The sequence below is a fragment of the Oreochromis aureus genome, linkage group 8 (assembly GCF_013358895.1).
Source record: "Oreochromis aureus strain Israel breed Guangdong linkage group 8, ZZ_aureus, whole genome shotgun sequence".
NCBI lineage: Eukaryota > Metazoa > Chordata > Actinopteri > Cichliformes > Cichlidae > Oreochromis > Oreochromis aureus.
Genome location: NC_052949.1, coordinates 14189309 through 14216805, shown reverse-complemented (window position 1 = coordinate 14216805; position 27497 = coordinate 14189309). Strand labels below are relative to the sequence as shown.

General features: G+C 38.6%; 1 protein-coding gene across 1 annotated transcript in view; it reads right to left on the bottom strand.

Annotated features, from left to right (window-relative positions):
- Positions 1–361: 361 nt before the first annotated feature.
- The window catches only part of LOC116327512 (SH3 and cysteine-rich domain-containing protein 2-like), a 33795-nt gene continuing 6659 nt past the window's right edge, over positions 362–27497 (bottom strand). Inside the window, exons 2-11 of the mRNA XM_031749136.2 lie at positions 16696–17071; positions 15480–15574; positions 9786–9870; positions 9482–9594; positions 9298–9361; positions 7341–7396; positions 7095–7183; positions 3991–4042; positions 2532–2669; positions 362–2299 (exon numbers count right to left, since the gene is read on the bottom strand). Coding sequence (XP_031604996.1) covers positions 2201–2299; positions 2532–2669; positions 3991–4042; positions 7095–7183; positions 7341–7396; positions 9298–9361; positions 9482–9594; positions 9786–9870; positions 15480–15574; positions 16696–17071 — 1167 coding nt within the window. The 3' untranslated portion in view covers positions 362–2200. The remainder of the gene's footprint in view (positions 2300–2531; positions 2670–3990; positions 4043–7094; positions 7184–7340; positions 7397–9297; positions 9362–9481; positions 9595–9785; positions 9871–15479; positions 15575–16695; positions 17072–27497) is intronic.

The window sequence follows — 27497 nt, the reverse complement described above, 5'->3', positions numbered from 1 at the left end:
AGTCCATGCTACTTCTTCAGGAAATGACCCAAATGCTTCCTAAAGCACTAGCCCTCTTGTAAAAGTGAACATTTATGAGTTAAAAAAAACAGCTATATTTAATATTTATGTCAACATAAGAGTCCCTGATATTTAGTGATAAATATAAATGCACTGAGAAGACTCAACATTTTGGTCAAGAGTTAAAAGCACTAAATTAAAGCACCAATTTTCCGCCTTTAGTGATAAAACCAAAGATTTGCAGAGAAATAGGTTATACTACCAAATCTTTACTCTCCACAACTATTGTTGACTTCAAACTGAAAGCACAAAATCGGATAACAAAGACAAAAAGACACAGCATTTTAGAGTTCATTTAACTTTATTGAGAGCTGTGAAGATCACAGAGCAGCTAGCCATGCAGAGAACTAGCCTGATAGTGCGCATTTAGATTTGAGATTCACCTGGTAATACTGATCCTGAGCCAATTTTGGTTCTAGTCAGTGAGGGTAATGTTTAAGAGTAGCATGGTACAGACTAATTCAAGATGTAAAAGCAAGTCCAAATTCAAATCCTTGCAAAAGCATACCGACACACGTGTGGATACACTGGAAATAAGCAGAGTATAAAATAAGGTGAGTGACTAGAACTGTTGTGCATAGTATCTGTAAGACTTGTGCTGACAGGGGTAGTTGTTAATTGAGCAAAGAGATGCATACATAGGTAAGTAAGACAATAAATAGTAATTTCCTGTAAGTTGTAACTGTGAAATTAATGCCCTTAGTTGGTTCCTGGATAGCTGCAAACCTCTTAAGCAGAGTGCTATTCAGAGCCACTATATACAATATTTTTAAGGCTATTTACAAATACTGTCATAATTGTATTTACAGTTATTGCCACAACCAAGGCAGTCCGTCACTGCCTTATTGTTTTTAAATGACAGAGCAATAAACCAAGTGTCGTGAGGTGATTTTGTCTTTTTCCTAACCCTGGTCTCTCTTTAATACTTATCACTTATGTGTGCTGGGAGAAACTTGCCATTGATTTAAAATAAATAAACTTTTGAGTGTCTGAGAGACTGAAAGTTGGAAGAGTTTAATAAATCATCCCGGATTATTTCTTTGCTCTGCTCTGTCCAGGAGGAAAAGCAAGCACATCAAAAAGTCCTAACAGTGACACCATCCTCATGCTGAAGTGCACAACTAGATATGACAGCGAATATTACAGGACATTACCTACAGATAGACATGGCTTGGTGTGTATATGATGACAGAAAGCAGATTCTAGTGGTTGCTTTTTAACGCTACACTGAACAGAGTGAATTATGAAATCTGTGTGTGTAAAGAAAGTGCGACTGAAGGGTACACTGACGAAGAAACTCCCCGAGGTGCACGCAAAGCATTTGTCACATCAGAGCTGTGAAGAGCACAAATGTACGATATTCCAATCACCGGAGAGCAGTCTGAAATGTAAAAATCTCAGCATCTGTGTGTGTCATTAATAAAAGATGTAGCCGAGAAGACTTACATTTATATATAATGTAATACCTGAATCTTTTTCTACTCGGAGCAGGAGCGACACATATCCATATCATCAATTCATATCATGATTTAAAATCTGCTCATATAGAGCTGCAGTCCGCACATCCAAATATGGTTTAAATTCTCAGCTAAATCTATCAAATCCAGGCGGTTTAACAGGGTTTCAACAAACAACCAAACAGTGTGTTTGCACAATGCATCACAATAAACGGCTACAGACTTTCACAATGTCTCGTTTCCTCTACAAAAACAATGACATTAAGACAGTTTGCTTACAATGTCTCTCTAGGCTTGGACAAGCCTCGACATCATAATTAAAAAGTCCTCTCTTCTTTTTCACAAACAGATGGCGAATGGAGATGGCTATTGAGGTAGCCAGACTTCCTGCACGCTTATCCTCTTCCACATAATGCTACATTTCATTTGGGAGGGTATAAAAAAAGGAAAGCTGTGCTACAAGAAAAGTAGCTCTAAATAACTGCAAGGAAGCCCCTGCATCCTTTAAGTCTTAAACTGCGGTAAAAAGCAAAGTTGTGAGTTATCTTCCACTCACACTGCTTTCACTGCCACATTTTAGAGATGGAGGCGGGTGGTTGGTGGTCAGTGAGGTGTTGGCCAAACACTCCTGAGTATTCCTCCATCACTGTAACAAAATGAGGGTCAAGGCGAAAGCAGCACCGTCATATTTCTAGCAGACACTTCACAGGAACCAGGCCCCTCTTCTTCCCGCTGCTCAGGCGGAGGAAACCGTCAATCTCCTCGTTCTTCCCGATACAGATCTGCAGAGGGAGAGTCAGAGGGTGAGGAAAGGCGGGAAGAGAGGACAATGGAGCAGGTGGAAGGGCAAGTGAAATTAAAAAAATAAATAAATGTGAGTTTCTGGACTGAGGCGAAAAGAAAAGTCATAACATGCAGTCCTCTGTAATCTCAGCAGTTTTTTGCATTCATTTGCATAGATTTTTAAAAGGCTTTCAGCGTGCAAGAGAAACCGTGTGTATTTTACAGTCTCACCTGGGACTCTTTCACAGTCATCTGGCCTTTGTCTCGGTTGCCGTGGAAACCAGTGGTGACCTTCCACACCCTCTCACCAGGGCGGATACGCTGCACAAAGTTGGCCGGAAAAAATCCCACCTTGTTTCTGCTTTTCCCCTGGCAAACACACCCAACCAAGGACACACACATACACAAACATTTAGCCCGTTAGTCTAAACAGAGAGAGCAAAAAAAGCTCTGCACTGGTTGTAGTATAAAAATAGATCTCACTCACTGGGTTTTCACTCAACTTTGCTCACTAGCTTAAGGTAAATTATTTCATATCATGTCTGCTTATGTTCCAACATGTGAGTATGTTACTCAGAGGCAGCTTCCTCTGCAGCCCTCAAATATGCATCACATTTGTACCTCAATAAGAAAAATGAATTTGAATGAACCGTCACAATTAGCAAGAAATCTGAAATTAAAAAGAGATTTCTGAGTTTTTGTTTCCCTAATTAGCAACACAGCCACTAGACCAAAAAGCATTTTTGTATTTGTGAAGCCCTAATCCCCTGCTATTCTCTTCAGAGACTCTGGCACACAAGCATGCAAAACCCAGGAGTGCTGGAGTCGCACAACTCAAAATTTACCCATTTTGCTGGCTTGGCTGAGTCCTTGCTTAAACTGAAAGCATATATGAAAGGGAAACAGCAGATTTCTGCAGAGTGTAAGTATCTCTTTTGGAAGGTGGTTTGTATGTTTTTTGTTATTTTTGTTGAAATAACAGTAGCACTGTTTGTGCATTTGTAGCTGAAGTCACTAGTCTGTCCTGAATCAGTTTACACACATTCTGAATGAAGAATTGTACCACTTTTAAATCAAGTCACAAATATTATTGTCTGAAGTAATTTGGTTTGTACTCTTTAACAAGGAAAATATAAAAATCCAACAAAATATTTATTTACAGTAAATTTTACCTGAGCCCCTTGATGATCTTTTCATTCATTTAATTGAGGCTTCTTCGTTAACTAAAATTAGCTGCAGAAAAACAGTTCCTCTGCTGCCACCGTGTAGGTAAGACGAGCTTGTACTTTTCTCTGATATTTTGTTATGTGAAGACTTGTCTGTCCTTCTGCTGGTCAAGGTTAAAATCGTCTGCCGTCTCATTAAAACACAGATTGCAATCTGTCCTCTTCCTCTTCATGCTAACTAGCTCTGCTAACAGTCACACCTGCCTTACTTCAGGGCTCAACTATCAACTCTGTTACTGTGACCAAACAGCTCTGCTTTGAAAGGAAGTTCAAATGTCGAGCTGAGGGTCCCATTTGTGTGTGATTCTGATGAATATATTGAGACAGCCTGGATAAGTAAATATGTTATTTACAAAAGCACTGGCTCAGTTAAAAAAAAAAGAAAATGTAATGCTTCCGAATGATTTATTGAATAGATAACACTTCGGTGCATTTAAATATAAAGTCTGTTTTATAAAGCCTACCTTCCACCAGTCTTCATTGGAATCATCTGTGACTTGAATTCTGTCACCAGGCCTGCAGAGAAAATAGAATATAGACCAGAGTAAATGGCCTGGCCTGTATTTATATAGCGCTTTCTAGTCCCTAAGGACCCCAAAGCGCTTTACATATCCAGACATCCACCCATTCACACACACATTCACACACTGGCGATGGCAAGCTACATAGTAGCCACAGCCACCCTGGGGCACACTGACAGAGGCTCAGCAGTGAGCTGAGCGTCCTTTGAGGAGGATTTTTACCACTTTAAAAGCAATAGTGTCAAGTTTGATGTTCACTTGTAATTTTATTCTATTTTTACCCCCCCTCCAAAAACAAAGACTAAACAGTTGGCAGTGTTAGATATACAGTTAAAAATTAGTCCTGGCTATAGTAATTCGACACATATTGGCACCTATAGACAACAGGAAATACAAGATACAATACTTCTGCTGTCTATGAACCCTTATTACAAACTAAGAACTGTGGAGGTGGTATTTTTACATTGATGTAAACCATTTAGAGTTTTTCAAATGTCATTCAAAATACTAATAATGGCAGTAAGTATACAGCAGGAGAATATCACTGACCATTTTCAGGCTAGTGTGTGTGTTAAGGGGTTTGCCTGAACTGGAACACTTTTGTGTCTTGGTGGGGTTTTTTTAATGTGCTACATAACGAAAATGGACTTCACTATGTATTTGTTCCCTCTTCTATTATGTATAATCCCGTAAATATCACAGCAGCCCGAGACGCTTCTTTCCATTAGTCTGAAGGCAGCTGGAATAGCTGGCTTCATGCCGGACTGTGTACTTTGGTCAGTTTTCCATTAAAGTCACAACAGCAATCTTAATAGGCTGACCTAACTTTAATAAGCTGACCTTATTAAGGCCCAACAGTGGCTAAACTTCCTCCGTGTCCTTAGAAAGAATAACCTGGACTGTAAGCTGCTGCTGGCCTTCTACTGCCTCCTCAGTGGTGAGTGTGCTCTGCTACTGCCTTGGTGTTTGGTACGCAGGGGCCACAAATGAGAACAGGAAGGCTGCGCATAGGGCAATTAACAATGCCCCCCCCAAAATCACTGACTGCTCTCTGTCACCTCTGGAGGCCATCGCCAGATCCTTCGGTCTCAGAAAAACCAGGGCCATCACAGGTGACCCCGCCCACCACCTGTTTGACCCGCTGCCCTCTGGTCGGCGCCTCAGGTCAATCAGGTCCCACACCTCCAGACTCACCAACAGCTTCTTCCCCTGGGTCATTCAGACTGTTAAAAAAAACCCCACTATCCCCCCACACCCCACCCCTGCTCACCCATCTCATTAATCTGAGCCATGGTCTGAGTAACCCTCATCACTCAGGCCACTCTCACACAGACTCTATATTCAAACAGTCCTTTGCACTGCTTCCAAACACTTTGCTCTCCAAAGTGTGCCTTTCTCTTGTTTTGTATATGTATTCTTCTAGTTTGTATATATTTCTTCTGTTTGCCATTTATTCCTGATTTTTTTAAACTCCTGCACAGTTGGGACTAAGCACCCATAATTTCACCTTACATATACAATAACAATAAAAGGCTATTTTATTCCAACCAACATTTACTGACTTGTGTCTGCACACTTCTCAAACAAAATTACAACAGCACCGGTCTCTGATGTCTAATAAACTGTCGCTAATTGTTAAAAAGATTAGAATACTTGTCTATCATATAGTTCTGGCTTCCCAACCTAGTAGAGATATTGGTTTGTCTGAGCTTTTTCTGTGAGTGGCTGATGCAGTACAGTACAGATATAGACATGTGTGCTGAGATCCCAAGAAAAGTGCAGTTAATTAGGGTTTATTCAGATAATATTCATTAATAGAAATGCAACCACTTTGTCTATATAAAGCCATAAGAAACATAACATTTAAGTGTCCTGAAATGTAAGTGAATGCCATCAATTTACCAGACTGATGAGTCCAGCAATGTCTGAACACTTATAACATTACTGAGCTTTCTTAGGCTACGTTCACACTGCAGGCGAAAGTGCATCAAATCCGATTTTTTTGACCCTGTGCGACCCATATCCGATCATGGTATGACAGTGTGAACGGCACAAATCCGATATTTTCAAATCCGATCTGGGTCACTTTCGTATGTGGTACTGAATCTGATCCATATCCGATGTTTTAGAAAGCGACTGCTGTTTGAACGGTCATGTCGCATTAAATCCGTCTTTTACGTCACTGACACAGGACAGACGCCAATTATCAGCGCCGGAGAAGCGCCCGAGAAGACATCGCGAACGCTTCCTGGCCATCCAGTGTAGATGTCAGTGAAACTGTTGGGAAGACAACGTGAACATTTTATTTGTACTGTATAATCTGCAAATTCTGACAGAAATCTGCAACTATCCTTTGAAGCACCGCTCCTCTCTAAAACAGCAATAAGGGTAATTATTAGGTTATTTACATTATTATGTAAATAACAAAATAACTTAAAGCAAAAATTGGGAAACGTAAAGTCCGAAGTCTTTATATTAAGGGCCATCAGTCAAACAATATTGTTTGCTCTGGGTCTAAACAGAGCGCGTTGTGTGTGATGTCTTCTTTTGCGCATGCGGGCCGCTTTGTGCGTTCACACTAGAGCACATTTGCTGTCGCATTTTATTTGTAGTGTGAACAAGCAGACAAAAAAAATCGGATTTGATCAAAAAATCGGAATTGAGCATTAAGACCTGCAGTGTGAACGTAGCCTTAGTGGACTGTTGTCCATGTAAAGAAATGCCTGATGTGCTGTCTTCTTGCACAGATGTATCCTCCATATTACTGTTGGATGTAATTCCACATTCAGCAGATTCCTGCACCTACTGACATACAAAGACTCCTTTTTTAACACTCAGTGCAGCTGTTTGTCCTTCCTGACCTCCCAGCACGCTCTCCCTTTCCAACCGAACCATGCAACCCCCTACAATCATCCTGCTGGGGAGGCAGATGGTGGGTGAATGTCAGTAAAATTTTGTCCAGGTACACACTTTCTCATCTCTCGGAACTGAACAATCTGACAACAAATGACACACAAACAAACAGTAAACAAAGGAATTTTACTAACTGCAGCTCCAAATCGTTCTTCTCCTGAGGCAGAAACTTGTAGAGCGCCACATAGGTGTGAATAGAGCGAACCTCCACTCGTTTTGGAGTCTAACAAAACAAAAACCAGATGGAGAATCAAGATTGCTTTTTTGCATGCTTCTCTTGTGGAATCATGAAACATAAAAATATTTTTTTGACAGAATGCATTTGTACTAATAAAAAAAAAAAAAAAAGCTGAAATAACAGAGGAATGCTGACTACACACCTTTAGACTGACCCTTTCTTCTGAATCAGCCTTCTCGCTTTCAGGAGGGGTGAGCACTGGAGAGACAGATACAGAAACCAAAGACAGACAATATGTATCAGGCAAAGAAAGGTCACATAGACAAAAAAAAAGTAAAATCATGAAAGAGCGGTGGTGTAAGAGAAAGAAAGAAAAGACAAGACACAGGAAGAGGGAGAGCTCTTGTCACTTTGTGGCAAGCAAATAAGGCAGAAGGGAAGGTCATTCATTATAAAGTGGCAGCGGTACAAACAGAGATGATCTCTTCTCCTGGGACTAAAGTCAAAGAGGAAAAGTACAGAAGACACACACTACCACCTCTACACTGTACTGTATATTATGTTAATGTGGTCCTTTAACTCTTTGACATTTAGTTTGCAATTGTCCTTTACCAGAAACACGTCACAATGTATTAGAGCTGAACATTTGTTCTTTAAGTACTCAAATTGTGTATTGTTTCAGAAAGTGTTTTTTATGCATTACACATTTTTTCACTCAGTATTCAGATACTATAAACTTCTTTTAATGAAAAATTCTAGATTAATCCATTGACAATACCTGTACAGTATCACTTTCAGGACAATGTACTGGTGCATGTTTTTTCTTTTGTCAGTATGTAGTCAGAAAATGTTACACAAAGACCCTCAACAAGGAATACTTTGGTTTTTTGTTTGTTTTTGTAAACAATCAGTACGAGTCTGAAGTAACGCAATCTGAAACTAGAGCCCAGCTGCCAGAAGCGAGGAAAAATGTCAAACCCTACCCCTAAAAAAAAAAAAAAGTAAAATAAATCTACCAGAAGCTCTAAAGCTCACACATGGACATGCTGTGTCTCATTTAGTGTTAGCTTGAAATTAAAAATAGCTTTAAAAGAAAAGAATGGGGGGTTATGCAAGGGACTATTTCTTGGCTGAGCACAGTGACCGGTTACCCAACAGTGATGAACAAATACTCAACTAATGCCTATATCTGTCCAGCATGAGAGTTTACCAAGTCTTTTTTTAAAAAGGGAAATTGTTACTGAATAAGAAACTACTGGTAGCATGAGACAATACCTGCGTCCTATAGAGTATACACAGGTAGTCCAACTCCTCTAGGATGGTACATTAATATGCACCATTTACCAGGAGGTTTACTGTGTCTCCCAGCGCAGTCTCAAGAGCTTGGAAGAGATTCTAGGAGACTGGCAGTTAGGAGAGCGGGACAGGGTGGTAGAAGGTCCTTAACCCATCAGAAAGACCGGTATCTGTTCCTTTGTGCAAAGAGGAACAGGATGATGCCAGAGCTACAAAATGACCTCCGGCAGGACGCTGGTGTGAATGCTTCTGACCAAAAAGTCAGGCCACCCTCATGAAGTCTGTTTCTGAGAGCCTAGTATCCTCTAGTGGGCCCTGTGCTCATTTGCCATAGAATAAAAGCAGGTCCACTGCCTTGTGGTTTTCAAAGAAATAAGCATGTTCATACTGAGCACACATGAGAGATGTCAAAAGGTCTGAAGAAGCGGTGGAGAATGTTATGCTGCCTGTACCACATAATGCAGCATGATCAGTTTTGGTGGTGGGTCAGTGATGGTTTGAGAGGGAGGCACAAATATATACAGTCTAGGGAACAGCACCCTGACTCAGACTGTCCAGGAGCTCAATGATGTCCTGGTCCAGATCTGGGAGGAGACCCCCAAAACACTATCCGTCATCTCATTAGAAGCATTCCTGACAATGCTGAGGAGGCTACACAATTAAATTTTGGGAAAATGAAACTGTGTTTTTGAATTCAGTCCTCTGTAAGTTGATAATTTTCATTACAATTAAAAAATAGATACCCAGCATGATTTTATTTCCTATTGAGATCTGATGTCATGTTAAGAATAATCCTCAAGGAATTTTAGCATGACAACATAACAAAATGCATTTCCTGTATTCAAGAAAATTATTTGACTTACTTCCTGGGATGTGATCCTCTTCAGCTATAGGCTGGTTTTCTAGTTTGTCTTGCAGTTTTTCTTCCTGTGATGAAGACAGGAAGAATAATATTCTTGCAAGAAATTATGTCAACATAGATTTTTCTGAATGATGAGGGTTGTCAGTCTATTTTATGTGTGTGTGTCTGCCTGTGTGCTTTTATACCTCATGACAGGGTGATTCTGAGATACTACTGAAGCTGGATTGACTCAATTGAGCCAGTGTCATCCCGTAGCGCAGTGCCTCATACACAGGGTCAACAGTGCTATTATCTGCTTCTACATATGACCAGACAAAAAGAAAAAGATTGTCATATGTGCAGTTTTATAGATGATGCTATACTGAGACACACACATACACACACACGCCTCTCATGTATAAAGCATTTAAGGCCGCAGACATGGTTAGTCATCCTCAGAGTCTAGTTATTTGCTGCTGAGATAAATCAGTCTGTGCTTCCATCACTCACCCTGCGCAGCAGGAGCCTCTCTAACCACACCCAGTGGATCAATGGTAAGAAGAGGAGAGCTGAAGTTTCTTTTAAAAGCTCCTGTCTGACATACCAGGAGAGAGACAGCAGAGGAGGAAAGAGGAAGGGAGAAACGTTACTTGAAGTGGAAAAATGCTTTTGTAGGCTTTATCAAGGAAAAGCAAGGAAAAACTTATACATACTTACAGAAAATACTCATGAACTCTGAGTAATTGAAAAGGTTCTAATGTGAATGCACTCAAAATCTTGTTTGTGTCTTTCGAAACCGCAACTTATATATTTTCTTTGAGTTTTATTCAAATTAAATAAAACTATTTTTTACCCATGTGAAAAATACTAAAACAAACTGCAGTAAATAAAACGCAGATGTGGTGGCTCTGGAAGCGATTTATGCAGACCAAACTCATTGTCATATTCAGGGAACCAGTTTGACATTATTTGAGCTTTGTGACATGGTGTGTCATCCTACTGGAAGCAGCCATTGTGGTCTTAATAGGGATGGACATGGTCAGCAACAATACTCAGGCAGGCTGTGGGGTTTAAATGATGCTCAGTTTGTACTGAGGGGCCCAAATGTGCCAAGAAAACCTCCCACACACCATCACCGCCATCTTCATAAACCACCAAAAGCTGAAGGCAGGATAGCTCCATGCTTTCATGTTGTTTGCTCTCAACAGATCAGACAATGTCTTTCAGTCCTCTATTGTTCAATTTTGGTGAACCGCTCTATTTGAGAAGCTAATTTTTACTCTTCTTAACTACCAGGAGTGGCACCGGCTGTGGTCTTCTGCTGCTGCAGCACATCTGCATCCAGGCAATCAAAAACAACTCTTCTGTCAGATGCCACTAGCATCACAGAGATATTCACACATCATCTGGTGACTGAAAGCATAGGTGGTGTCAGTTTTTATAAAAATAGATAATGGTCCAAAGTATGTAACAAAGGCAAAATATTACTGCTGAGATGTCGTGTAGGACAACATTAGACTGTAAAGGTGCACCTTAAAATATGGCAAAAATGAAGGGATATTTATCAAAGCACATACTAAGGTAGTTCATGTGTCTTGAACGCAATAAATGCAAAATATTGTTCATATTTTTCCATCAGAGGCCTTAATTTTATGGATTGTAGCATGAAGGAAGGCATTCCTGATGAATGAGCAGGCAGTGGTTCAGTACTGACCCCCCCTGAGTAACCAGTGGCAGTCAACATCTGACAAGGTGTTAACTTTTGTTAGCATGACGTTTACAAGCAAAGTGTGTTAGCACTACACTAAGCATTAGTTGGAGAAATGTCCAAAAACACTGCTGTACCTTTTATATGCCTGCTTTCAGGAAGATTTAATCCCGTGGTCTCTGCATTAATTCGTCACAAAGGTTTGTCACTGTCAAACTGAAGCTCACCAGTACAGATCTGATACTGTACTCCTCTGATATCTGATTGTGTTTCTTTATTTAGTAAGAGAAACATGTTTAGCTACAGGACGTGACTCAGAGATAAATTCCAAAGCCTTGTTTTTCATAAAAGGGATGCAAAATAGAAACAGTTTCTAAAGAATCTCAGCTTTATTTAAGCTCTTTGATTGTTTTCTTCTTTCATCTTTTTGTGATATATGCTGAAAATAACATATCAGGTAAATGGCTTTAATCTCTGAATTACTTTTAGCACAGTTGTACTTTTAAAAAAAAAAAACAGCACTTTCAAGGTTGTGTTTTATTTTTAGATTAAAACAATCTCATGAAAAATTCATGAGATGCTTTTCTATACAAAAATATTTCACAAGGTCAAAGCAGAAATTACTGATAAACAATTGCCATCTACCAACCCCAATTATCACTTAATGATTTATTCCAGGATCTACAATTTTAAAAATAATAAAAGAATAAAGAATATATTGCAAACTGGCAGCTGTGATCATTTAACATATCTGATTGTAGATCATCTAAAAAGTGCAGAAATCATTCAAAAGTGAAATGCTGCTTTAAGGTACAGAAGGAGATGATGGCTATTTTCAAGCCAGACAGACAAGATCTTGCCCAGAATTTTTTATTTCTTTTTTAATCTGCTTGTTCCCAGAAAATAACCTTCAGCTCTAGACAGAAATGACTGCATAAAACTGAACAGTTAAACTTTTTGTTAGAAGGGACAATATCAGAAATACACATTCAGATAAATATCTGAACATATCTGCCTAATCAAACCCACTAATGAGAGTACTGCAGTTTGTGTATTTGAAGTATTACAGACTGAATGCATGTGGTAACAGTTACAGGAAAAAAAGGGATGCAAATCAAATGTTTACTCTCACTGTATTTTAACATTATGGCCATTGATGGCATTTAACTGGCAAAATATTAGTTGACTTTTATAATGAAATGAAACCTGTTTGACAGCGTGCACAGCTATCGGTGCGTCTACAAAACTAAACAATGATCATTACTGCACTTTCTGAAAGCTGATCAGACGTTACAGGAACAAAAAAGGAGCAGAATGCTGCAGGTGCACACCTTCTCAGTGAGGTCACTTCGTCCACTATGCCCTGCTATTAGTCATAGACTCGTGCTGTGTTCAGCATAAACGTGCACCATAGACAGGATAAAAGATGGATGTAGCTACCATGATGTCACCCAGTGGTTTGTTTTGAATCTGGATCTGATTAAGGGGCACATCTGAATGTGAAACTGCTCATTGAATTGCTCATTAGCTAATGAGCTTACCCTGGATAGTCTCCTATAGACTTCTATAGATCAGATGATCATAGACTGATGAAAAAAAGGCCAATTATTGCCAAACTTCCTCATTAACAACAATAATATATAGTTTTACTCCCAGAATTATATCATTTGTAGTACTTATTAGTACTTCCTGTTGCTAGTACTAACTACAGGTAAGTAGATTATCTCTGTCCTTATGTGCTTTGATAAGGCTAAGTCATAAGTTCTCAATAAAATCGTTACATTTGTACTTTTTGTATTTTTATTATTAATTAATCTGCCTGCTATCTCCTCCATAAACTGCCTAAATTATTCAATTCACTATTTGTTTTTTAAGTCTATGCCATTAATCTTCTTTTTATGCATTGTTGTACCTTTAGCATAGAGACACAGATAAGCAACTCCAGCCAAGTTTTTTCACTGAATATTTTAAATATCATCCTTGTTTTAATCTGTTTATCACAAGGTTCTTTACAGGAGTTTGGACACACACAGACACACACAAAAAACCAGAGGTCTCAGTAAATAAATATGGCAAATGCTTCACTCTCACACTTTTGCTAATTACTGAGAGACAACTGGGCTCAACTATTCAGCAAATGCTCCTAATTAAAATAAACTGTGCTCAAAACTGTAGGTAGAAAATGTTCTTAAGCACACAAACCTTTCTTTCACATTAAAGGGTGAGTGGTAACTTCATTTATCCAGAACCTGGATCACTCAGTAGCTTAAATTTCTATGCACATCTCCTTATTTCAAAAGCAAGCAGGCCATCACTTTACACATACCTATTGTCTCTAAGACAAGGACAGCTGTCAATCCCAGATGTTTTTAATTTTTACCCAGCCTTTATTTATTTGTATTTAACCCTTATCATATTTTCTTTTAACTGAAAACAGGTTTTTGTTTAAGTATCACAATATATTACAATTGTGACAGTATTACTGGAATGGCTTAGTCTTTAGGGGAGCAGACAAGCTGAAAGTTCACACTTATTTAAGATCAAAACTGGATTCTGATTGCTAAACTGTATAAAGACTTCACGCAGAAGCAACGATTTTGTGCAATGCAGCAGGCCTAGTTCTAATAATACTGTAATTCATCTTTAATTCAAATTAGCATTGATTAGCAAAAAGTTGTCATGATTCCAAGCCAATTTAAAGCTGCTTGATTCTGGAGACATTTTAAAGTAATTGGTCATATATTGGTGCACTCAGCAAATGGGTTGAGAGTGAGCCAAGAAGAGCGCAGTCATCAATATCTCTCTTGTGCTTTCTAAGGTCTAAGACACTTTTTCAGATTTTTTTGTTTGACCATTCTCCTCGTGTAATAATGGTTGTTTAAGATTTTTTTCATTACTCAAACCCAAGAGAATAAATTTCAAAAGAAAAAAGTATCCTGTTCATTTGTTAAGATTTTAATTTTTTGCTTTCTTCTTCTGGGTCATGTAACTATTATAACAATGATATGACATTACTGTCCCTGGAATCACTTATGATTAATTTCCAGTCAAGAAGGCTTAAAAAGCAGTAACTGTACATTTCCATGGTGGTATCGTTAGACTCTGTTAGTTATTAGTGTTCTGGCTGCTGCCCTAGAACAGATAAACACACTGAAGACTTGGGCATAAATATAAATAAAACATTTTAAAGTGTAAAAATGAATTTTAAAACCCCCCAAAAAACACAGAATATGTTAAGTGATTTTTTAAATAGATTTATTATTTTAAATGTCCTTAAAAGACAGTGGAGTTCAAGCCTGAAAGGACTTGAACAGGTGCTCTGATTGCACCAGAGCACCCGTCTCTGGGGACTTAACTTTAGTAACATGTATACAGAATTGGAAACCTGGCTACTTTACATGAATTGCCACACATGTACGTTTTTCCGACTTTAATTTGTTCCCTTTACATTTTTTCTCCAATTTTAGATCATTTATGACTTGTACCTGAGAAATTGACACACAGTAATTGTAATCCAACTGCAATTTACATTGAAAAGTATGTTTTGTACACAAAACTTTTGGGCGGCATGCTTTGGTTCGGAGTCAGTGAACCCCTTAATGTACGTCGATGTAGCCTTGAACTCCATTCAGTTTCAGTAAAATGCCTAATCCTTGCTTTGATGACCGCGCAGTGATCGAAAAGGACACTGCCGAAGGCTTGGCGAAAGCCTGCCGTGTCATATCCTCAAGGGATTGTACGCCTCAAACACACTGAATTTCACACTGAATTAGCCAGACCAGCTGGTACAGAGAGATATTGATTTTCCAACTGAGTTGAGAAGGGAGGAAGGAAATGTAGCATCCAGACAAGAGAGAGGGAGAGAAGAGGACGTCATGTGAGAAGAGCAGCACATGTGTGAGGAAATATTTGGACCTGGCTACGTATACTCTGAGTGTCATCCACAGCTTTTTCCCCCTCAGGCTTCACACTTTTAGTCTCAGTCTACTGTGAAAACATCATCAATAAAGATTCCAATTATAACCCATACCTTTTTGTCTTTAGTGGTTTGGTTTGAAAAAGGCTTTTATCCTCTTTTAACAAGACGGGGGGATCTGAGGCTAAGCATATTACCAAGACAAAACACTATGCCAGCTGACAGAGACAATTACAGCATCCAGATGCTGTTTAAAGCTGCTGGCACAATGCAATCTGTGTTAGTCTCCATTCTACAGAGAACATGCTCGTTTTCAGTAAATTCTCTATGCAAGAACACATCATATAGAAAGGTAATTAACTAAGTGACAAGAATTTTTGGCCACATCAAGCAGAGCTGTTGGTAGATGATGGCAGTAAAGAGCAAAGCAACTAAGGTACACTGAACGAGTGATGGAGTAGTGCTTTATAATTGTAAAATATTTAAATCTTGGTATTTCAGACACTTCCACTGAAATTGTATGCCATCATTCAATCAATCTTAAAGTGTAACAATCTGATGAAGGTGCAAAGAGCCTTACCTTGCCATTACAGGGCTGCTGGGAGAGCTCGGAGGAGCACCAGAGGTGGGTGGCCATCTTGCAAGATTTACAACGTAGGCCCTGCTTGGAGTTTCCTGCATTAACACCAAACATTACACGTGTTACAATAAGCCTGTTAGGAAATGTTTCTGTAGCTTTGAATCAATCGTTAGCTAGCGATGGTATTCTAATGGTAGCAAAGATGAGGTGTGCCTCATTTGTGGTTCCTCTATCAAGTATAAAATAAACCAGCTCTGTCACTCACATGTAGTTTGTGTGCAAAATGTTACAGAAAACTAATGTTACATATTAGGCACAGTTAGTATATCCACCTTCAGAAATGGCCTTTGTGCGTAAACTGACATGGTTTTAAAGTAGTCTATACTGATTACCATCCAAAGACAAAGGGACACAAAGACACCAGTTTGGTGGATGTTACTGGTAATCCCATTTTACACAAACAGCACTGCTGAGAAAGGTCAGCATGCCAACAGAACAAGAAGGCAAAACAACTCCCAGTGGAAGCATGTACAGAGGTCCACAGAGCCTGCTGTCGGAAGGTTTCATTGGAACCAATGAGCAAATAGACTGCAAACTGCCCACAGTGACTGGGTAATAATGAGAAACGAGCTATAGTCCATTAGAGGGTACCTAATATGCTCATTTCCAGTTTCATGTTTTTATATCTAGACAGGTAACTTTGCATGATAACGGTTCAAACCAATCCTTTTTTATCCTGGCACTCCTCCACATCATACTCTGTCTAAAACAAGCCACTTTAGCTCTCATTCTCCTCACTTTAATCCAGCTTTCTTATGACTGGCTGCCTGTCCTGAGTGTGGCTTGTGTCTGAGATGACCATTTTAGGAATATTTGCTCACACACACTGACGCAACGGTAGAACATCTGTTGAAACAGATCATTTAGATATTTTGTGCATTATCATGACAGGGACAGTAAACCGTTGTTTAGAACACTCAAGAATATCAGCTTGTCTTTGAATTTCAAGTGACATTTGCCTTTTTTCTTTGTCATGTTTATTTCCATCAACGGACAGATACAAATAACAAAAAAACAAAAACAGCCCCTAACATTCTAAATCAAAGTAAACATCAGAAAACAGATTGATAACAATCTAATTCCTACACTCTGAGCCAACATGGTTGCATCTTTTTGCTGTGAATAGGACGTTCTTGAAGTGGCACAACTGACCTACCTTGGATTGTATGTTTGCATCGCTGGCAGCTTGTAGGCCTACGGAAGACATGCTCCTGGAAACAGTGGGTCTTGACCGGCTGCACTGGCTGGGCCTGACACTTTGGCTGGATCTTGGAAGTCCCATATAGTGAAGGACTGACAGATGGGGAGTGTGATGACAATGAAGGGTTAGGACTGATAGATGGAGAGAGAGAGGGAGAGTGTTCATAGGCCAGGGGGGACTCAGACAAGGGGGGAGGGGATGCCGGTGGTGCCGATGTGGCAGTTAGGCATAAAGGTGGCCGTGATTCACCATTGCTGCGCTGGAAAAAGTTGTCCACACTCTTGCTGCGTATGACCGATTTGAAGGAGAGGGAGCGTTTCAGCCGCTGCAGCTAGAACAAAAAACATTAAAGATATTTAGTCAGGCTTCAACAGCACATAAAATTATAACTGTTTTCAAGAAAACTGAGAAAGCAAGCGACAAAAGTACTAAAAGGCCCAGAGTGGAATGATTGCACAGCATACATGTTAAAACAAGAGCTGAGTAAACAATTTTAATTTTTCTATAATCCACACGGGGTCAAAATCATACATACAGCCTCAAATATAGACATGCATGCACTTAACATCATTTAGTAAGTGATTCTGAAGATTATACAGTGTTTTAACTTGACAAGGCCAGTCTCTATTAAGTTCATTAGCTATCATGATTGAGGAAATTGGTTAGGATGTTTAGGAACAACCCAGGAAACCACCAAGGTTCAAGCCTGCTATGAACTGGGAGTGCTGGAAAACCAGCATCACTGCCCACAATGAAGGGAGTTTTACATCACCATGGACTAAGGGGCTACCAACAAAGAAAGGAAACCCTACAACCCTATTCAATTCTGCCAAGAAGAGTGGTCAAATATCCAGACAGAATCCTTTCAGAAGCTTGCTGACGACTACCAAAAGTGTCTGGTTGAGGTCCAACTTGCTAAGGGACATTTAACCAAATATTTGTGGGGTTATATGTATATATTTGTGCCTGCAAGGCTAATGTCCTATACTGATCATCTAGTGACTAGCATCCAGGCTTTTGGTGGTCGTTTGCTGGTCGGTGGTGAGCAGTGTGGAACCAAAACAGTAACACGGTGGACCAGAAGACAAAAACGGCGAGCTAAAAGGTCCTAAAAAGATGCCTAGAGCTGAGATTCGCTGACAACACAACTTCTTTCAAAATGTAAATGCAATCCATTTCATCTTTGAATGTATTCATAATTTCAATCATTTCCTCTTTAATATGGACTTCTATGTCCCTACTAAAGATTAAGTAAGGACTATTATACTTTTTCCAAGGGCTTTTAGAACAATGACTGCAACTTCAAACGTTAAAACACCCACCTTGTATTTAATTGAGGATCGTGTATGTTGTGCGGTGGCACCAGATTTAAAGTAAGAACAATAGCAGTGAGTTTTGATACAACAAACAGGCAACCAGCTACAGTGTATGTGCCATGTTTAAATATTAGTCTGTTAAAAATAGTCGTACCCTTTCTGTCCTTGCACTATTAGGCTGACTTCTGATCTTCCATATTCAGCCCACCCCACTCCCCTATTCTCTTTTCCTTAGATGGCAAATATGCTTTCCCTTGCAAATTCACCCAAGTCAATACCCTTTAAAATTCATGTTTGATTAGTTTTATTGAGCAGACTGCAGCTATGCATTTGATACAGCCAGTGATGCATGGCAAGCACTGTATTCATCTTTGACTTCACTTGCCTCAATTTCTTGCATGCTTGCCATCCAGCGCTTTTGGCCACAATAAAGTGGAAGTGAGAATGACAAATAATTACAGGGACTTGGTAGTGATGGAACTCAATTTATGGAAAATAATAACTGATATGGATTCATACATCAAGAGAATGGCCTGGAGAATGGGAGCAAGGACATAATGGATCCGTGAGACCTCCTCGATTTGCACAGAGCTCATTAGCGGTCTGCGTTTGTGACTTGGTTGAAGATACCATTTTGATATACAGAGCAGTGCCTCAAACTTGAAGCGTGTCCAAATTTATATTCAATTCTGGATTCTTGTTACTTCTAAGCATTAGTTTTCTTCCTGTGTAACCATTTCCAGCAAAAGGCGAGACATTTCTTCAAAGGCAGTAAGACCAGCATTGCGGCTTCACTGGACCTCTTTATGTTCATATGTGGAGAGCCTCTTCATCAGGTTTATTGCGTCTCTGAGCTTTGAAATCATCCAGCTGCACTCCTTCACAGAAAACCCAATCAATATCATTGAGCATGTTCCTTTTTTCCTTCTTCAAGCTACAGATTCACAGATGCCAATTAGTTTGAGTGATGAAAACAGTCCTCTCTGTTGACCCATTAGTGAGCTCCTCTCTCAAATGTTTTCTACAGGGAGCTGAGTCCATGCTTTCCTTAATGGCCTTTTCTTGGCATGACTGGTGGCCCATTCAGTAATGGATGTTCCTCTCTATTAGATTTTTAACTTGTCTGACTTTGTTAATCTTCTCTGTAGTGAATGCCTGTCTTTGCTTCACATCCAAGGAAAAGGAACAACTTCTTCAAGCACAAACTAGACAACACATGTCCGATAATCAATGGCTTTATTTATCTCCCCAAGCTTTTAAAAAGATTAAATAAAAACAGACAGAAGCCGGGATTCAGAGCCAATTTAAAAAAGTGAAAGAATAGCTAGTTGACTGCCAAACATATTTGGTACGTAGCTTTACATGGTTGAATAATCATGAAATCTGGGCATTAGTACTCCAAATTAAAACACCATATTGACAAGAGTCTGGTTATAGATCTGCCTGAATAAAAAAAAAACAAAAAAAAAAATCATAATGTTGTTTATCCTAATTTGAATTCCATTGTCTTATCAATTTCACATCTAAAAAATGGCAATACATTATGTGGCTTGAAAACAAAAGTGGTTATCTTTACAATCTAGTGTGAAGAACAAAGGCGAGACTTCCTGTCCTGCTGAAAAGAAATGATAAAGACAGCATGTTCCACACTTGCTGATCTAGTTGTCAACACATCCATTTTCTGCATTTTTTTGATTGCATGATTAAAACAGACACTCAAGATTTAATCCTTCTCTTCTTTCACATGAAACAAGCTACTTATAACTCCCTCAAACACGTATTTCACTGAAATAATAAGTCAAATCATTACAAATACAACAAATTTACACTTGCGGCTAAGGGAAATGTAAACACTATGGCATACAGCAACAGTTTGAGGAATACTTTCTCCTGCTTCAGTGTCCTTAGGGTTTAAGCAAAGCCCATAACAAAACGTTTTTTCCAGTTTGCTGAAGAGAAATTTTACTGGCCTGACTTAAATCCCATCAAGGTCTGACCTTATTGTCAAACATCAGGGGCTGACCTCACTAATGCCATTTTGGCAGCAAGGTTATAAAATCTTGTCAAAAGCCATCTGAAGAGTGGAGGCTGTGAAACCAGCATACTAATCACATATGCATTTAATATTTGGTTCTCCACATACTCGAATATATCAAACTGACTTTCAGGGCCCAGGTCAGTATTCTGTCCACATGCACATGGGCAGTGTGCATTTATGCATCACAGCCACACAGTGTGAACAGTCATTACCTGAGATACACACTGGGTTCAGTCTGATTTAAGCTCTGCTGACTTTATAATACATGTCGGGGGGCACTGATCATGCTCTGTGAATATTCAAGCATGCTGACAAAAAGACTGATTAAATGAGTATAATTAATTATTTAATGAATGTATCTATACATCAAGAAATTAAAAAAATTACAGCTGCCTGACCCTCTGAAATTAGGGGTCTGCAGTGCATTCTGCTGGATATGCACCACTATCCTCATGATCTCCTAGGCTTTATAACTCTTATTATCTATTATTGGATAATGTTAGAACAGCTGCTGTTTTACAGATTTTATACATCTTATAACAACCCAAGAACAATTCAAAAGCAATAGCCTATTAATTACAGTAACTCTCTGTAATTACTCTCTGTAAGGTGGTGAAAAGTCTATTTTTAGATCACAGAACTGGAAAGCCATCACACTAAACAGCTGAGAGCAATTACTTCATCACAGCATTTATGATGTAGTGTATTTAAACAGGCTGCGGTCTATGAAAGAACACATGTAAAGTATGTGTGTAGTCAAAAAAACTGAAAGAATTAGTGAAACAGAAGCAAGAAATGGAGGAAAGAACATGTTAAGAGATGAAAATATCGCACCACCACCTAGACTCTGCCTTGTATTTCAGCTGCACTTTGAAAATGAGCACAGAGATGTTTGGTGGAGCCTTCTATAAATAGGCTGTTGTAGGGAATACTTGGATAAATTAATGATTAAGAAGGGAGGTGTGGGCGTTCAGACAAGATGCCTGTGTGAGGTAAAGTCATCCTGCTGCCACCAAGATGGAGTTGATGCTCCTGCGCCTTTTGTGGGGCTGAGCAGAAAAGGAATAATATCTCGACCTTTTCTTATGCAATGCTTTTCTTCCTCTGCTATACCTTACGGTAAAAAACTGAAATCTGGCACAATAACAGAAAACAGTCTCCTGATTCTTTTCAAAAAGTAGCCATCACCCAATTCCCTGGATCACAGTAACTTTAAAAGACTTTACCTAAACGTCTTTTGTACCCTCCCCCTCACTGATACCTTTTCACAGTGAGATTCATGTGAAATTGTAAGATGCAGCTAAATAAATGTCAGGAAAGTCCAACTAGAACAACTGGAATTCATGTAACTTTAAATAGAGTCACTTTAACTGATGACAGGTGTGTACTGACTACTGTTTAGGTTGGGTTAATTCTGAATTTACCAACACCCCTACTTATAACAGTGTGCACACTTATGTAACCATATTAGTTACATTTATTTTTGTTTTGTCAGTTTCATTGTGCAGGTTAAAGGTCAAAAGGTGAAAAAAAAAAATCAGAAATCATTTATCTTGGTTCCTTACAAAAATATGATATTTTAATTTATTCCCTTTATTTATAATATTTTTATAACCGTGGTCCTAAATATTGACAAATTATTACCAAATCTGACACCAATCAACTTCAGAGAGAAAGGTTTATCATAAGTGAGATAAGCTTTAACTTACTGGCAAAAGACTAAAAATGTTTTTGACAATGTTTTGTAACTCTAGATCAACAGGTATGAAATTACTACCTACTGACCAGTAAGTTCTCTGGAAAATAGCACCATTCCTGGAATATCCTCTAAACCTCTGTTCAGAGTGTAAGAGCGTCTAAAGTTTGTGGAAAAACACCAAGACATTTTTCAGCATTTAAAGTCTCTGCACTTCCTAGATGATGAGTGCTATAAATAAATAATTAAATGCAACTTTAAATCTTATTCCTCGACTTTTTCTGCATCAGCTGCAAACAATTTCACAATTTTATTGTTCTGTATGAAGCTGTTTGCACTTGCTGACTTTATATCGTATTTGCACACACACTGAGGCGGTGTCTGATTTTTATTTTTATTTTTATACTTTACTTACATTTTGTGGGGGCACATCTATTCATCTGGGATAACTGGTAGGTAAGATGTTTGCTTAAATTCCGTTTTTATTGTTACAGAGAGCATCTACATCTATCTATGAGCTTGTCCTCCAATCCTGATGCACTGGCAAAGTCTATGACTGTCACCTAATTACCCCCGCAACACAGCATCAAGTGAATATTTAGTCAAATATAAAGGTAAATCTATTTATTACTCACGCACCAACGAAGTCATGTGGAGTAGTAAAAGAGGTTTGTAGTTATCTGATCTGAGAAACAATGTCCTCTAAAAACAGCGACGTTATAAGACAGTTATGACACTCAAAGAGTCCTGAATTAAAATGTATGAGAGAATTGTGATAGCAAAGACGGCAGCATAATTATTAATAAAGGGGGGAAAAAGCTGTTAAGTTCTTATTTCGCAGAAAACAAGCAAAACTTTTAAGCACTTTTTTAAAATCTGAAATGACTGGGATACATTATATGACAGTTTTGTAAATCAATTTTTATTGACATTAAAATTTAAGCTAGGTATATGTAATGCCTCAAAATAACTTTGATAACTTTGTTTGGAGACAAAATCCCTGCTGGGTGTCATCATTTATTCGTAAAAACCTTCTAGTAACAGATTATTCAACTGAACCAGCAGCTGGTGACAGATTACATAATATGCCCCAGGTCATCTAGCATGTATAAAGCTGATATTTATTTTACTATGAAAGTAGATAAAACAAAATTTAAAAATTAAATTAATTGTAAGCATTTCAGTGCATGTGCCCATTCAGTTTTAGCTGCCTTAAATCTGGCTGGTCTCCTCGGGCAAGAAGCTGTCCCAGTGCGAACTGGGTGCAAATACATAAAACTATGTGATTTGAGTCGTAAATATATCCATAGGCACTTATTAGATCAGGTTTATGAGCCTGGTTTGGTTATGAAATTCTCCTTTCTCTTCAGTTTGGGCCAATAAGATTAAAGCGCTAACAGCTGACTAATGACTGAACCCCAAGTAGATCAATTACATTATGATAAGCAATTCATTCCCCGGTCTTTAGTCTTCTTGTTATCTTGACAAACATACATTTTTCAATAGTCACACTTTATAACTGCACATCATTGTATTTATGTAGAAATGCTTGTTTAATGTGGTCTGGTATCGTTTCTGTCTGTACAAACTAGGACAGTTGTAGTGTCTTGTAGCCTTTAGGCATCTCAAGCCCACTGCAGTGTTGTTCTCAGGAGATCTCTGCCTGCTTGTGATTCTCAAAGTCTCATTAAACACAGTGGGATCTGATGTTTGGTGCTCTTGCAGTGACCTGAGATGTGAATTAAAGGTGACCTCATTAGGCACTCCATCAGCTGGCCCTTGTTAGGGAAAAATGCATCTACTCAAACAACCTTTTGTGCCAATGGAAATGCCTCCCAGAACAAACCGCAGCACAGGTCACATTGATTAGAACAAACTTCCCAAACAAGTCCAAACTCTAGTTTTTCCATGTGTATATGTGTAAGGAGCCTTCGCTAAAAGTTCTGTCACTTCATTCAAAAAATACCCCGAGAGGTAAAATTGTCGGTTTTGTTGTTGATTCTCATTGTTTATAATCCAGAGTCCTATTCAGATGAAACAGCATTTACTTTTATCTCAATGTGTCATAAATTACCTGCTTATTTCTCCCTACCTGACTCCATTTTACATCTATGGAGACTCACTTCCCCTCACACATTCACATTTATACCAGGGCTGCAATCTTCAACCTGCCTGCCATAGGACCTTAACCTTTCCCACCTTTCACAATTCATTGTGATGCATCACAAAATTTATGCATTATGGCAATACCATGACACATTGCTCACAGTAGTAACAGTACAGATTTTTTATTTTTAGTGTCATCTTGCAAGATCATTGCTATCATTGCTTACACTCTCTAGTGCATACAACGGGAAAAGGTTGGAAATGTCTGAAAGCAAGATCGGCATGTCAGCTTCCAATAATGATTTGGTACCTTTAGTAACTGCTAAAAATGAAAAAAATAAAACAAAAAACATCAACACCAACAATCATAAAACAAGCATAGCCAGACTATGAAGAGGAGATACTAGCAGCCGATGACGTGCCACCCAAAAGTAACCAAATGACTCCACTGAGCATTGCTAGAGCAGTTACACTCCACATGACAGGAAGAGCAAACGATGAATGGAAGTGACTGATGCAGCTGGTTTAAAAAGATCAACCCAAGATGCAACATCCCAGGTAGAAAATAGTTTTCAGTTTTATTATGTGATAATATTGTTCAGCCCCTGTAGAATTAAAAGGTTAAGTTAACTTCTTCATGCTTTAATTTAACAATGAATAACATATTTCATACTTTCAGTTAAAATACCCAAGAAAAACACAACATAGGTGACTTTTGTGCTTACATTTGACTCATGCTGTGTCACTACTATTGCACTTTAATGCTGGTGCTGGCACCTTGTTTGGGTAGATTCACACTTCTAATTAGGGAGCGTGTCATCAGTGACAGAATCTCACTGGAAAAGGAGGATGGAAAATTTCCTTCATTTACTTACATTTATGAATGCTGCCGCCAGCAAGCATCAACTAAAAGCTCATTATTTTTTAGCTATAATGTCAGAAATAGTATCACAAATTTTCTTGAAGAATCATGATATAATTTTGAGTCAGACGCAGATAAATTTAAAGCTCCCTAAAATTACTTTTATAATAAGCTTACAGATCAAACCTGTTTCCAGGGCTAGGTGTTGAATCTATCCTAGTAATTATTTTCTTTTTTAAAAGAGTGGTTATAATCCGATAAGTAATCTGCCCTGATCTGCATTATCACCCTATAAGTGGTAGTAATAGGGTTATGTAGCTGACCTGCCAAAATTGGACAAAGACACACACTCACACCAAAGGAAATCATAGCAAAGAGAAGAAAGTTGTTAAAATTGGAGGGCTTCTAAATTTTCCAGACATTACTCAGTTCATTTTGACTGTATTAGGCATTTGGCTGTGTCCATCAACCAATAGGAAACAAGACAGTAAAGATTAGAAATAGGCCAGACTCAAGGCAAATTCTCCCGTCTTTTCCCTTTTCGTGACATTCACAGCTCTGTGTGTGGCTTCAAAATATCTGGCTATTGTTTGAAGTCCTATGTTTTAGCAATCCATGCAAGCAGACTCCACCAGCCCACAAGCCTGTCTGCCAAAGTGTGCAGCAAAAGCACCTTGCATCTCCAAATCCAGCCATTTAAAGGGCTTAACTGCACAAGCAGCTTTGTAGTTAGTATGAGGTGACGATCACAATGGCTCTTTGATGTTCACACAATGCTAAGGAAAAACACTTATCGCAAGGTGTTACTTTGATGTAACATCAATACAAAACTGCACTTTTCTTGACACTTGACACAGGTTTCCAAAAGATGCTTCATTTCAAAATTACACCATTTCTGACAATGAAGTCACCCAGTTTTCTTTAGTAATTATATGATTATTATTTTTCTCCAATACTTTCCTAACATTTCACTGAGGTACATCGCATGTGACAGTATTTATGTGCACCAAAAAAAAAAAAAAAAAAAAAAGGCCAAACATAAGCCTCTTAACACTAAGCCACCATTGTAGGTGGGCATATGCACAATTAGTTCATTACATAAACAGTAACCACAAGAAGAACTAATTGGTTATTGCTTTGGTTAAAGCAATAATTAATATGCAGTCCAACCATCTCTGTGCTATTATTCAGCTGTTTTAAACCAGCTTGATGGAAAGTAAGGCCGATGGGATCTTGGAAAACCTGTACAATTTGTTAGCATTTTGATCTTGAAAATAAAAATACAGACATACCTTCTTATTCTCCTAAATTTCTAGAAAAAAATATTATGTACATATATAAATTATATAGAAACAAGCAACAGGGCACTGCTTTTTCTTTCACATTTCTACATTTCTGTTAATCTTCTTTGCAGACTCTGGAGTTATATTGTGTCAAAAGTCCCACGTAAGATTAAATGTAATCATGAGCAAATAATTTAATTACACGGGTGCAGGTTTTCATCGCCACGTGGTTAAGTTCTGCACATGTACAACTCAGCAGCCCAAGCACACAAAATAGCCATCACACTGGTGAGAGCTTCTGCTTGGTTAACGCTGCAGCAGATTCGTGCTCTCGCAGGCAGCTCTGCTTTGAAAGCTGAACTCTGTTTACACAAATTACTCAGACTTTTGACAGTTTAGGAGGGCAAAGTCCAAAGAAAGAAGGGGCCCTAAAGTGATTTGTCAGATTCAGTGCACACACAACCTCTGTGACTGACAGGTTCATCTGAATGTGGTAAACCAAGTTATACTGTGATAACAACATAAGCTACTGGAAGATAAAGAAGCTGAATGAACCATTAAAAGTTTTTTTTCTGTGTACATGTGGAAGTATTGACAAATAGTGCTGGATTGCTTTAATGCGAAAGAAATCTTAAAGGACTCAAAGTCAAGTTTTGAAGCCTCTACAGTCCTGTTCCATTAGCTTGTTGTACTAGATCAATAATCATAACAAGGATCAAGAAAGGAAGAGTGCATAAGGATCTAGTCATTATAATTTTGGGGTTGCAGCCAAAATAGCTGCATATACACCTGTCAACAAATTATTGCCCACTTGCTTTAAAAGTTGCTCTAGAATCTCCAAGATCCAGCTTTGTGTGGATTGCCGAACACCAACGAGGCCTCCACTTCTTATCAACACATCATTTACCCTAAATTACTTCCATATATTTTGTGAGGTTTTGATATTTTCTACTTCTGTTGTGTTTTATTCAACTTGGATTGTGCTTCGTGTACCTTTGCAGTATTTTTCTATTTGTTGGTGTTTTCTTAGGCTGCAGTGCACTTGACCTCTCAGGGCCACCATATTTGCAGCCTTTTGTTGCCCCTGTCCTAACTATGTCCTAAGATATGTTGCTTCATCATATTCAAACTGAGTCAAACTGTTTGGCATGAAAGAGTGAAATTTCACAGTTTAAGCATTTGATAAATTTCATATGTTCTAATTTGACCAAATGCAAGTTTATGGGATTTGCAAATCATTCTGTTTTTATTTACACAGCATCAACTTTATTGGAATTGGGGTTGTACATGGAAAGTGAAACGTCCTACTCAGCTGATAAACTTGTCTCACTCTCGGAGAAAAAGTCAAGGCTGTATTTTTATTAATTTAATGTCAATGCAGTACTAGAAGTACCCTCTTCAGTAGATGACTAAGTTACATCATAGTTGCCAAGCAACACAAGCCACTTAAGGATAA